General features: G+C 41.6%; 1 protein-coding gene across 1 annotated transcript in view; it reads right to left on the reverse strand.

The window, feature by feature from the left end:
- vps39 (VPS39 subunit of HOPS complex) overlaps positions 1 to 14,427 on the reverse strand; it is a 98,443-nt gene that overhangs the window by 14,589 nt on the left and 69,427 nt on the right. Inside the window, exons 18-22 of the mRNA XM_060828743.1 lie at positions 12,466 to 12,583; positions 9,966 to 10,094; positions 8,270 to 8,372; positions 5,044 to 5,089; positions 4,496 to 4,645 (exon numbers count right to left, since the gene is read on the reverse strand). Coding sequence (XP_060684726.1) covers positions 4,496 to 4,645; positions 5,044 to 5,089; positions 8,270 to 8,372; positions 9,966 to 10,094; positions 12,466 to 12,583 — 546 coding nt within the window. The remainder of the gene's footprint in view (positions 1 to 4,495; positions 4,646 to 5,043; positions 5,090 to 8,269; positions 8,373 to 9,965; positions 10,095 to 12,465; positions 12,584 to 14,427) is intronic.

The raw sequence follows: 14,427 nt of genomic DNA on the forward strand, positions 1-14,427 counted from the left end.
CAAGAACCCAATACGTTTACTTTATTTCACATTGTGGTTATTGTTGCTGGGGTGGGGGCGCAAGAGCACAGATCACTTCCACTAATTATTTCTTCCCTCCAATATGGAGCGTGGATTTCCTCCCACAATCCAAAGATATGCAGGGCAGGTGAACTGGCCATGCCCATCGTGTTCGGTTCATTAGTCAGGAGTAAAAATAGGGTAGGAGAATGGGTCTGGTTGGGTTACTCTTTGGAGGGTCGCCCTCCCCCTTGAGGATTTTCTGCAGTCAATTCCTCTGTAGGGAATCAAATCTAATCTAACATTCCTCATCTCCACCCAAACGGATTCTGAATCCTAATCTACTGAACCAAGGTAATCTCTAACTACTGCACAAATGCCATATTTGATTAACTGTTCTACCCTTCCAGCTTTACTTGATTTCCTATTTTTCTTTCATATAAAAACCTCTCAATATTCAGGACCCAATTCTTGTCATCCTACAGCTATAGTTGTGTTTTGCCTACCAGATTGTATTTATTTATTCAATGTGCGCTATCAATCCATAACCCGTGTTATGCTCCTTTTGTTCAATGTGGGAGCTCAGGGACACAGTTGGTATCTTGGCTCCTTTATGTGCAAGAAGTGTGTCCAGTTGCAGCTCTTGGTAGACCGCATGATGGCTCTGGTGCTGTGATGGGCTCACTTTAGAGCATATGCGATGTTGAGTGGTCATGGATAGCACATTTAGCGAATTGGTCACACCTCAGATTAGGAGGGAGAAAGGGAATGAGTGACCAAAAGGCAGAGAAAGAGCAGGAAGATAGTGCAGGTGTCTCCTGCGGTTATCTCCCTCCAAAACAGGTATACTGTTTTGGATACTGTTGGGGGAGATGACACACCAGGGGAGGCAGCAGTAGCCAAATTCATGGCACTGTGGCTGGCTCTGCTGTACAGAAGGTCTATATGGTCTTGGGGATTCAATTATAAGCGGAGCAGATAGGCTTTTCCCTGTGGTCAAAAATGAGACTCCCGATTGGTATGTTGCTTCCCAGGTGCACAGGTCAGGGGTGTCTTGGATCGACTGCAGAAAATTCTCATGGGGGAGGACGAACAGCCAGTTGTGATGCATGTAGGCACCAATGATATCAGGTAAAAAAAAAAATGGGATGCGGTCTTATACGAAGAATTTAGGGAGTTAGAAACCAAGTCAAAGTAGGACCTCCAAGCTAGTAATCTCAGGATTGCTACCAGTGCCACGTGCGAGTCAGAAAAGGATGATAGAATATTTAGGATAAATGCGTGGCTTGAGACAAGGTGCAGGAGGGAAGGGTTCAGATTTTTGGGACATTGGGACTGGTCCTGGGGGAGATGGGACTGGAACCAATGTCCTTGGGGGTGCTTTTGCTAATGCTGTTTGGGAGGGTTTAAACTAATGCGGCAGGGGATGGGAATCAAATGAGGTTGGTGGACAGGAAGGAGCAGTAATTACAGCCTGTAAGGAACTAGATAATTAAAATCAGCGCAACTAAGAGGAAGAGCAGGCAGAAAGCAGGATGAACACAGAGGGACTGGTGGTCTGAGGTGCATTTGTTTTAATGCAAGAAGTATAGTAGGCAAAGCAGATGAATTAGGACTTGGATTAGTAAGACCATAAGACACAGGAGTGGAAGTAAGGCCATTCAGCCCATCGAGTCCCCTCCGTCATTCAATTATGGCTGATGGGCATTTCAACTCCACTTACCGGCATTCTCCCCGTAGCCCTTAATTCCTCGTGACATCAAGAATCTATCAATCTCTGCCTTGAACACATTTAGCGTCCCAGCCTCCACTGCACTCTGCGGCAATGAATTCCACAGGCCCACCACTCTTTGGCTGAAGAAATGTCTCCGCATTTCTGTTCTGAATTGACCCCCTCTAATTCTAAGGCTGTGTCCACGGGTCCTAGTCTCCTCGCCTAACAGAAACAATTTCCTAGCGTCCACCCTTTCCAAGCCATGTATTATCTTGTAAGTTTCTATTAAGTCTCCCCTCAATCTTCTAAACTCCAATGAATACAATCCCAGGATCCTCAGCCGTTCCTCGTATGTTAGATCCACCGTTCCAGGGATCATCCGTGTGAATCACTGCTGGACACGTTGCAGTGCCAGTATGTCCTTCCTGAGGTGTGGGGACCAAAACTGGACACAGTACTCCAAATGGGGCCTAACCAGAGCTTTATAAAGTCTCAGTAGCACAACGGTGCTTTTATTTCTTAATCATGGACTCAACCTGCATGTTTACCTTTAGAGAATCCTCGACTAGCACTCCCAAATCCCTTTGTACTTTGGCTTTACTAATTTTCTCACCGTTTAGAAAGTAGTCTATGCTTTTATTCTTTTTTCCCAAAGTGCAAGACCTCGTATTTGCTCACGTTGAATTCCATCAGCCATTTCCTGGACCACTCTCCCAAACGGTCTAGATCCTTCTGTAGCCTCCCCACTTCCTCAGTACGACCTGCCTGTCCACCTAACTTCGTATCATCAGCAAACTTCGCTAGAATGCCCCCAGTCCCTTCATCCAGATCATTAATATATAATGTGAACAGCTGCGGGCCCAACATTGAACCCTGCGGGACACCGCTCGTCACCGGCAGCCATTCCGAAAAAGAACCTTTTATCCCAACTCTCTGCCTTCTGTCAGACAGCCAATCCTCAATCCATACCAGTTGCTCACCTCAAACACATGGGCCCTCAACTTGCTCAGCAGCCTCCCATGTGGCACCTTATCAAAGGCCTTTTGGAAGTCTAGATAGACCACATCCTCTGGGTTTCCCTGGTCTAACCTACTTGTCACCTCTTCAAAGAATTCCAATAGGTTTGTCAGACACGATCTCCCCTTACTAAATCCATGTTGACTTGTTCTAATCAGACTCTGCTCTTCCAAGAATTTAGAAACCTCATCCTTAACGATGGATTCTAGAATTTTACCAACAACCGAGGTTAGGCTAATTGGCCTATAATTTTCCATCTTTTGCCTTGATCCTTTCTTGAACAAGGGGGTAACAACAGCGATCTTCCAATCATCTGGGACTTTCCCTGACTCCAGTGACTTTTGAAAGATCTCAAACAATGCCTCCACTATTTCCTCAGTCACCTCTCTCAGAACTCTAGGGTGTATCCCATCAGGGCTAGGAGATTTAGCAATTTTAAGACCTTTTAGCTTTTCTAGCACTTTCTCTTTTGTAATGGCAACCATACTCAACTCAGCCCCCTGACTCACTTTAATTGTTGGGATACTACTCATGTCTTCCACTGTGAAGACTGACGCAAAGTACTTGTTAAGTTCTCCTGCTATTTCCTTATCACCCATCACTAGGCTTCCAGCATCAGTTTGAAGTGGCTCAATGTCTACTTTTGCCTGTCGTTTGTTTCTTATGTATTGAAAGAAATTTTTACTATCATTTCTAATATTACTGGCTAGTCTACCTTCATATTTGATCCTCTCCTTCCTTATTTCTCTCTTTGTTATCCTGTGTTTCTTTTTGTAGCCTTCCCAATCTTCTGATTTCCCACTGCTCCTGGCCACTTTATTGGATCTCTCTTTTTCTTTCATACATTTCCTGACTTCCTTTGTCAGCCATGGCTGTCTAATCCCTCCCCGGATAGTCTTTCTTTTCTTGGGGAGATGAACCTCTGTACAGTGTCCTCAATTATACCCACAAACTCCAGCCATTTTTGCTCTACTGTCTTCTCCACTTGGATCTGCTTCCAGTCTATTTTCGTCAGTTCCTCTCTCATGCCCTCATAATTACCTTTATTTAACTGTAACACCATTACATTCGATTTTGCCTTCTCTCTTTCAAACTGCAGACTGAACTCTACCATATTATGATCACTGCTTCCTAAGGGTTCCCTTACTTTAAGATCTTTTATAAAGTCTGGTTCATTACAAAGCACTAGGTCCAGATTAGCCTGCTCCCTTGTGGGCTCTATGACAAGCTGTTCCAAAAAGCCATCCTGTAAGCATTCTATGAATTCCCTTTCTTTGGATCCACTGGCAACATTACTTACCCAGTCCACCAGCATATTGAAGTCTCCCATTATCACCGTGACTTGCCTTGGGAATATGATGTTATTGCTATTACTGAGAATTGGTTGAGGGGAGGGCATGATTGGCAACTAAATGCTCCAGGATATCAAATCTTCAGGTGGAATAGAGAGGGAGGTAAAAGGGGTGGAGGAGTTGCATTACTGGTCAGAGAAGACATCACAGTAATGCTAAAGAGGACTCGAGCCAACCAAGCTAACAAGTTTGCACTTGACATGTGAGATCATATAATTGGAAGTTTGCTTCCTTATTGGAGAATAGAACAGACAAAAAAGTCACCTACCTCATATTTCAAATTCAACATTAACCGAGGATCTTTAGCACTTTAGTGCAATAATTCTTTATGCAGTTTCAGTCTTGTTGACAAGTACTAAAAAAGTGGCACTGAATTTTACATCTGCTTGTCCAGGTACAACACTGACAGTACCTTTGTGGTGTCAAGTTTGCTGTGGTGCAGTTCTAGTACTTGCAGTGCAGCCTGAAGATTTGCCTGTGGCTCTAGTATTTCCATCCGGATTGGTCCAACACAATGAATATCAGGAGGTGACAAATACATACGTAGTAGAGAAAGATACACCTAATGAAATAATTGTATTGTTTATGTAACCATTTACCTTTCAAAGTACTGTGATTATGAGCAAGAGAAAAAAAATCATGACAATGTCTCATTAACAATATTAATATGTTTTTGACTAACTTAACTAGCTATGTGAGACAAGCCAGTACGTAAACATCAATAAATAGCACCATATACTCTTGAAGTGCTGAATACAACTGCCCTGATCACTATTTAACAAATTGCCCAAGTCCTCTGGGGAGCTTCTCCATCTTGGTATTCACTTAACTCGAAGTACAGCTACACATTGGATTTACCTCCCCTCCTCCCTCCCTTAAGTAAGGGCTACAAGACTTGAGCCCCTACAGTTTAAAACTGTAATTCTACTGCACAGGATGGATTAGTACTTGTATACTCACATCTTTGTCACCTTCCTTGTTCCAGTCATAATGTTTGTGACAGTATCTGAAATTGGAAAGGAAAACGTACTCATTAAAATCAACCTATCAAATCACATCCATTTGAATTGCACTAATAAGGGTAAAAGCAAGTGAACTCCACTTCAAAAACAATTTTCTGAACTAGAAAAAGCTAAATAGAACTTGGCAAGATTAGTAAGAAATCAATCCAATAGGCGAATTTCTAACATTTTCTTTGAGTACTGTCACAACTCACTGAGGCTGTGTATTGGAAGTCAGACTTACAGAGGAAATTGGTAAGATAGTTGAAATTAAATTTCTAAATAGAGGACACAATAATATAGGAGCAGGAGTGAGTCATTCAAACTGAAGCCTGCTCTTCCATTCAACTAGATTGTGATTAATCTTCTACCCCATTCATTTTCCTGCACTGTATTAATAATATTAGGGATCTAGCAATCTTCGTCTTTGGTATTGTGAACAACTGAGTCTCTACAATCTTATTCCATGATTCTGTAGCCCTCTAAAGTACAGAAGGTCGCAATTTACCATCCTTTGAGTACAATTTCGAACACATTTCATTGCAGTTTCCTGGTCACAACAGAAGGAGAAGCCTCTGATATCCTGAACTGCAAATAAAGCATATTCTTAAAGTCAGATCTTCGAGGAATCCTAGCGCCTCTTGAATTGTACGCCACCAACAGCTTTCTTCTCTGAAGAGAATTATGGTGAAATGGTAAGTCTGTGTTTGTAGGTGTACTTTTTCAGGCATTTGTGGGTGGCACGGTGGCACAGTGGTTAGCAGTGCTGCCTCAGCGTCAGAGACCTGGGTTCAATTCCCACCTCAGGCGACTGACTGTGTGGAGTTTGCACATTCTCCCAGTGTCTGCGTGGGTTTCCTCCAGTTTCCTCCCACAGTCCAAAAATGTGCAGGTTAGGTGAATTGGCCATGATAAATTGCCTGTAGTGTTAGGTGAAGGGGTAAATGTAGGGGAATGGGTCTGGGTGGGTTGCAGTTCGGCGGGTTGGTGTGGACTTGTTGGGCCGAAGGGCTTGTTTCCACACTAAGTAATCTAATCTAATCTAAATCTGATCTTAAACATAAAATACTGTAAAAGATCACTTTTGTTTTGAACTGGACTAAAAAATTAGGAATAGGTACTGGTTTAAAGCAAGGAAAACTGTTGAAGATATTGCAGTTTTAAAAATGCGTTACCATAACTCATTTTGAGTTGTATCTATAATGTTGCCTAATCTTTTGGTTTCAGATTCCAGCATTCGCAGTATTTTGCTTTTATCCAGTGTTTAACCCACTGCCACCTCTCTTCCAGGAATGCCTACCCTGAAGTAGTACTGCTCTTCTCTCCAACAGTTTTGACAAAGGGTGAGTTAGACTTGAAACGTCAGCTCTTTTCTCTCCTTACAGATGCTGCCAGACCTGCTGGGATTTTCCAGCATTTTCTCTTTTGGTATGTGGAGAACATTCCCTGCAACTGTTTTCGCTTACCATTTTGTATTGAACTGCTCTCTCTGCAACTTCCCTTATTGAAAGGATAAATGAGATAATCCACCTTCAAAGGCACCCAAAAGGCTGCATCTTTAACAGACTGTGAAAGTTGGTGTATCCACAACCATGCTTTGCTCGCAAAGAATTGGAAATAGGTGACAGAAAACTAAAACAACTCATTCATGTCTGTAAGAACATAGAACAGAATGTTGTGCTGATCCTTTAACCTACTGTCAGATCAAACAAATCTACATACCCTTCAAGTACTACCTTCCATATGCCTATCCAAGAGTCACTAACGTATTTGACTCTCCTACCACTGCTGGCAGCGCATTCCACACACCCACTACTCTGTGTAAAGAACCTACCTCTGACATCTCCCCTAAACCTTCCTCCAATCACCTTAAAAGTATGCCCCCTCATGATAGCCATTCCGCCCTGGGAAAATGTCTTGACTATTCACTCTAACTATGCCTCTCATTATGAAGGAGTCACTTTGTATGTTTTTCTTTATTGGTCAGTGCATTGGGAATTGGAGTTGGGAGGTCATGTTGTGGCTGTACTGGATATTGGTAAGGCCACTTTTGGAATACTGTGTGCAATTCTGGACTCCCTGCTATAGGAATGATGTTATGAAACTTGAAAGGGTTCAGAAAAGATTTAAAAGGACGTTGTCAGGGTTGCAGGGCTTAAACTATAGGGAGAGGCTGAATAGGCTGGGGCTATTTTTCCTTGGTGTGTTGGAGGCTGAGGGGTGACCTTATAGAAGGGCAAGGATAAGGTGAACAGTCAAGATCTTTTCCCGGGGTGGGGAAGTCCAGAACTAGAGGGCACAGGTTTAGAATGAGATGGGAATGATTTAAAAGGGACCTGAAGGCCAACCTTTTTGCACAGAGGGTGATGAGTGTATGGAATGGGCTGCCAGAGGAAGTGGTGGAGGCTGGTACAATTACAACATTGAAAAGACATCTAGATGGACACATGAATAGGAACCTTTTAGAGGAATATGGGCCAAATGCTGGCAAATGGGACTAAATTAATTTTGGATATCTGATCAGCATGAACGTGTTGGACCAAAGTCTGTTTCCAAGTTAAATAGCTCTATGACTATGGGTGGCACGGTGGCTCAGTGGTTAGCACTACAGCCTCACAGCACCAGGGTCCCAGGTTCGATTCCAGCCTTGGACGACTGTGTGTGGAGTCTGCACATTCTCCCCGTGTCTGCGTGGGTTTCCTCCGGGTGCTCCGGTTTCCTCCCACAGTCCAAAAATGTGCACGTTAGGTGAACTGGCAACGCTAAATTGCCTGTAGTGTTAGGTGAAGGGGTCAATGTAAGGGAATGGGTCTGGGTGGGTTGGTCTTCGGAGGGTTGGTGTGGATTTTTTGGGCCGAATGGCCTGTTTCCACGCTGTAAGTAATCTAATCTAAAGTAACTAAGTGAAAACTCCCTCCCCAACAGGAGACAAATTAACTTGCAGACACAGGTACAAATTTGTACTAATAAAAATTGAGTATGCAAGATGTACATCAAACCCATCCTGCTGACAGCTGGTGGAGAACTATATAGCAAAGGAACAGTAATTGTATTCATTGTGCAGTGCTCAATTTGAACAGAAGGACGTTAGCAATGCACGTCCACCATTTCCATCTTAAAAATAGTCCGATGAAGTTTGAAATGAATATATAAAATCCAGTAAATATGCAATGTGATTTACTTACTCTTCTGCCATTTTGATATTCTTCAGTATGTGAACATAAATAAAAAGGGCTTGTTCATGTAGACCCATCCGACCCATCAGCAATGCTCGCTCCTCCAGTAACCCTGAAATACAACCAGAAACATAATTACCATGTTCACTCTCACCTCCTTTTTCCCATTGAGGACTTTCTTCACTTAAAATAAAGACCAAGCTGCAGCGTATGAAGTTGCCACGGTCGTAAAGTCTAGACAAGTCAAAAAGCAATAACCGTGTTCCAACTTCACATTTCAGAAAACAAAGACCCATGAAAAGAATGAACCAGAACAGGGATGACACAGAGAGCTTTGAGAAGGAGGCAAGACCTGTGGGACAATTTTAGAAGGAATTAAAGATGACACTTCAGAAGAGCAATAGACATGTCTTATTTAAATGTAGAATAAGGAAGAGATTAACTCAGGAAAGAATAGGGCCTTTTATGGATCATAGTAGAAATTGGAGATAACCCAGAATATGTGTCATAATCCTCAATAAATACTTTGATTCTTCTTCACAATGAAAAATGATTATGCAGGTAGAGACACCACTGTGGAAGATTGACATTTTTAGCAGAAGTTAATATGGGGGGAGGGGAGAAGAAGAGTATTCGTGGGTTTAACAGCTTTAAAATTGATATATCCACAGGCCTGTATGAGATTATACCAGGCAGGTAATGGAGATGAGGGAGAATATATCAGGGGTCCCAGCAGCAATTTTCAAATCCACTCTGGCCACAAGCAAAATGCCAGGACTGAAGAACTGCTAACATTATCCATTATTAAAAACGGGAGGAAGAAATTACAGGCCAGACATTTTAAACCTTGGTGGTGGAGAAGATATTACAAAGAGGACTAAGGGACAGAATTTATCTATGATATGCTTGAAATGATAACAGCATTTAAACAGAATTCAAGTCCACACTTTTACGATCCAGCTTTATTTCAGCTGACCACACCCCTTTAAACTCTCATCACATTGAATACTAGCGCCCTTTGTTCAGACAACCAATTTAAACCCATTTAGCTCTCAAATGATATATTCACGTATTCCCTCATTCCATTAGGATTGTAGGCATTCATTCAGACTGTACTAAATGATAAAGATTCCCCATTTTCTTTTTAGAAAAGTCAACCTCCAGAGTTATGGAATAGAGCTGGAAAATGGGATTAGGTGTGGTTAGATCTTTGTTGATTGGCGTAGACACAATGGATGGAATGGCCTCCTCCGCAGACACAATGGATGGAATGGCCTCCTCTGTGCTGTAATGTCTTTGAGTTAATACAATAATTTGGGACAAATAAAAAATTTCAGAGGTCAGAAAAGACTCCTGAATCAAACAGTTTTACAACGTATACCATATACCTCATCTATGCTCCTCATACTCTTACACATTTCTATCAGGTCCCCTCTCAACCTTCACTGCTCTAAAATAAAAATCCTTCCTATCCAATCTTCCCTCATTGCTCAAAAATAATGTCAAAATGTATGGCAGCAACATGTACAACTATTTTTAATTAACCTGCTAATGTTATAACATACCTCCATTAAATAAATTTAACAAAACTACACAGTGGTGATAACAACTATCTCAATACACATTACACATGTTTCACAAAAGCAATGAAATATTCAAACAAGTTATATTTATGATCATTTTGTCTGGACGTTTGGCCACTTACCATCGAATGGAAAGTCACTGATGAGCTTGCTAGGTTGATAATGTGTGGAAATTTCCAAGAAACACAACAGCTTGTTTCTATACTCTCCCAACTCCCCATCCTCATTTCCAGCAGGAACAGGAATCTCATCTGGAACAATAAACCATAGTGGTTACAATACAATTTTTAAACTACATGCAAAGCACGAGAAAGTTTTAAAAAAAGGAACTTGAGACTTCAAGTTTTGGTGATGTTTTAAGAAGGTGAAACAGGCAGAAAATCTCGGATAAACTGGCTGCTCAGAAATGACAAAATGAGTTGGACAAAATGGATACGATCTACATCCTGTATTCAACATACAGTTTAATTAGACTAGTACACATTTTGAGTATATAATAACTGGTATCCTAATGTTTTCACCTTACAGCTCAGAACTTCTTAGGATTTGCTGATTTTCAGATCAAGTGCACAAAACTCCTAACTTTCATTTAACGTCATCTTGAATGGCTTCAAAACCTTTCATGGAGTAATGGATCATCCATGTTCTTCTTCCTTTATGCAACACTTTGCACTTGTCTGGTCTAAGTGTATATCTCTGAACAATAACCATTAAGTGCTGATGCACTACAAAACCAAAATATTGCACGTAGAAAAGGGAATAGGTGTACCTAGTATTTGATGTTGAAGAAGCTAAGGAAGGCAAAAGAGAAGTCATATTTGTGACGACCGTGAAAAGACAACAAATTTGAGCCAGAATACAAACGTCAAACTAAAATCTGTTGGTATCCCTGCACAAACAGAGTCAGCAATAATGAAATGAGATCCAAATAGAAAAACGGAACCTGGCGCCACTGACGATGTTGCAAAGAAGAGACTACAGACCTTTCGACTTAAGACTTCACATTCAAAAATGTAATCTCCATTTTTAATTATTTTCTAAAGTGGATTGAAAACGTCAACTTCATTGAGATTTCACTGTGACTTCATCAAGGTTGACATTCCAGCTTTATACTGAGGGAGCTGTGCACTGTCAATGAGACGTTCAAGTAAGACTCAAATGCCTGTTTAGATGAATGTAAAAGATTGTGTACTGCTTTTCCAAAGAAGGGACTCAACTTTTGTTCTTCCACAAATACTTAGAAAATGGATTTACTTGTCTTAGCTTAAATAACTCAGTTAATTTTCATTATCATCACGAAAATGTGTTCCCTCTTGGTCTCTTTCTTCTTCCAGAGTCCATAACATCCACACTTAATTGTGAGCTCCTGACATGAGAACAGAAATGCTACCCACGTCCAGCACTACCATTGGGAACAGTATGCCAAAGATAAAGTGCTTACTAAGAGCTTCTTTATCTTGTTTTAACACAATGTAGTGTAAATCCCAACATTTGCAACTTGATAGTGCTCCAGCATGAAGCTCTTGTAATGTTCAATTGCACAGATCTTAAAAGTGAAGTTCTCATATTCCAAAGTAGGCCTGGGAAATCAACAAATCACTTAACAGCTCACCAGCTTTCTGTATTTTTCTAACAAAACAAAATTGCTACAGAAGCTCAGTCAGATCTGGCAGCATCTTTGGGGAGAAACAGAGTTAACATTTCGAGACCTGTGACCCTCAGTGTTTTTACAACAATTTCTGTGCTTAGTTTTAGATCTCCAGCAAATGCGAAAGTTTTTGGTTTTAAGTCTAACTTTTTCTACACATGTTGAGTTAAAATTACCTTGATTTCTTTGGAGAAAACTAGTCTTATTGCAGCAAAGATCCAATGACTTCATGTTATATAACTTCTTTTTATTTGTTGATGTATATAAGCACTAATTCTAGCACTGAGCTTTGGGCACACCACTCAATGCCATACTGCAATCCGAAAGACAATCATACACCATGACTTTTCTTGTCCTTCATTTTTTTTTCTTCATACTGGCATTAATCTTCCTATTTCATAAGACTTAAAGCTGCGCAACTGTTCTATTCAACCATATTATTTGTTGAGAATAGGTTCAAAATTGAACATGGAGAGTACACCCCATTAAAAATATAGTGAAGAATAGAAGAAAAAGATTGGAAGAGAGAGAAATAGTCGTCGCCATGAGAAAAAAAACTACTCAATTTTGGCTGAATGGTACAAGATTCAATTCCCATCTTATTGTACTGATATTTTGTTGCACACCAAGTGCAACTAAAAGTAACTCGGAGCGACTTTTATGAGAAAGAGAAGCATATAAAGTTCTGTTGCTGCTGCGCAGGGCTGTGGTACTGGAAAGTGGATTGGCTACTTTTATTCCTCTGAGCCGGATTCAGTATAAATGTGGGTATGGACTACATAATCCTACTTTCTCTAACAGGGTGGAATTTGACAGCAAGGGAGATCAATGCTATGGCACTATCAAGCAAGGTGAGCAAAGTGCTTCAAGCAAATGCTTTCAAGGAGAGGGGAGCAAACTAATAGCAGAAAATATGTACTCAGAAGGAAATGCACTTGCATACAATGCAGATTCTTCACAGTCGTAGCTCTTACCCTCAGGCAGAGAATTGAGGTATTCCTTCATCAGGGCTTGCACCTTCTCACGATATAGTTGGATCAGGCAGTTGTGGAAGACTGGCCCAGTTTCGTCCCAGATATAGATAATATGTTCCTAGGAAAGAGGAGGATAAACAACATTTATTTCTACGACATTAATAAAGATGACCTGCGACAGTGATAGTATCAATGGTTTGTGGGCGGCACGGTGGCACAGTGGTTAGCACTGCTGCCTCACAGCGCCTGGAGACCCAGGTTCAATTCCCGACTCAGGCGACTGACTGTGTGGAGTTTGCACGTTCTCCCCGTGTCTGCGTGGGTTTCCTCCGGGTGCTCCGGTTTCCTCCCACAGTCCAAAGATGTGCGGGTCAGGTGAATTGGCCATTCTAAATTGCCCATAGTGGTAAGGGGTAAGGGATAATGTAGGGGTATGGGTGGGTTGCGCTTCGGCGGGTTGGTGTGGACTTGATGGGCCGAAGGGCCTGTTTCCACACTGTAAGTAATCTAATCTAATCTAAAAGTCAATTTGACTGGGTAAAGATGCATTGTTGAGCTGTCTCAGATCCGTGCCTCCTGATGAGGAAATATCCCATCAGTTTACCTAAAGAATAGAGTGCTGCTAGTGGCAGGAGAATCAAAGCACTTTGAGAAGTTGAGAAGAATAGTGGAGTTCAGTCTTAAAAAGCAATAGCACCACAAGGTTAGTTTCTAGGGTTAAATCTTTGATAGAGAACGAGGATGTTAAACAAGATGAATATTTCAAAAATTTAAACAAGGTGAGAGGTTCAAAGAAGGAGAAGCCCCAAGATTAGGAGGATAACTACAATATTATTGTTTGTGTTATGGGTCACATCTCCACAAACATAGAACATTACGGAGTAGTACAGGCCCTCCGGCCTTCAATGTTATGCTGACCTGTGGAACAAATCTGAAGCCCATCTAACCTACCATTCTCCTCCACATGCCTATCCAATGAGCAATAACCTTAAAGTTAGCGAGTCTACGACTGCTGTAGGCAGTGCGTTCCACGCCCCTACTACTCTTGAGTAAAGAAACTACGCCCGATATTGAACAGCTTTAAATTGAGAAGTGATAGATATGTCCCCTCATGCTAGCCATTGCCATCCTAGGAAAAAGACTCTCGCTGCCCAACCTACCTAACCCTCCGATTATCTTATAGGTCTCAATTAAGTCACCTCTCACCTTCTTCTCTTCAATGAAAACAGCCTCAAGTCCCTCAGCCTTTCCACATAAAACCTTCCCTCCAGACCAGGCAACATCTTAGTAAATCTCCTGAACCTTTTCCAAAGCTTCCACATCCTTCCTATAGTGGGGTGACCAGAACTGTACGCAATACTCCAAATGGAGCTGCAGCAGAATTTTGCACAGCTGCAGTATGACCTCATGGTTCTGAAACTCAATCCCTCTACCAATAAAAGCTAACACACTGTAGACCTGCTTAACAAACTTATCAATCTGGGTGGCAACCTTCAACGATCTATGTATCTGGACACAGATCTCTCTGCTCATCTATCCTACCACTAGCCAAGTACTCTGCATTTCTATTCCTCCTTCCAAAGTGAATCCCCTCACACTTTCTGCATTAAACTCTATTTGCCACCTCTCAGCCCAGCTCTGCAGCTTATCTATGTCTCTCTGTAACCTACAACATCCTTCGTCACTATCCACGACTCTACCAATGTTAGTGCCATCCGCAAATTTACTAATTCATCCTTCTATGCTGTTATCCAGGTCATTTTTATAAATGACAAGCAACAATGGACCCAAAACAGATCCCTGCGGTATCCTACTAGTAACTGAACTCTGGGATGAATATTTCCCATCAACAACCACCCTGTCTTCTTTCAGCTAGCCAATTTCTGATCCAAACTGCTAAATCACCCTCAATCCCTTGCCTCTATATTTTGTGCAATAGTCTACCATAGGGAACCTTATCAA

This window comes from Hemiscyllium ocellatum, chromosome 8 (genome assembly GCF_020745735.1).
Source record: "Hemiscyllium ocellatum isolate sHemOce1 chromosome 8, sHemOce1.pat.X.cur, whole genome shotgun sequence".
Taxonomy (NCBI): domain Eukaryota; kingdom Metazoa; phylum Chordata; class Chondrichthyes; order Orectolobiformes; family Hemiscylliidae; genus Hemiscyllium; species Hemiscyllium ocellatum.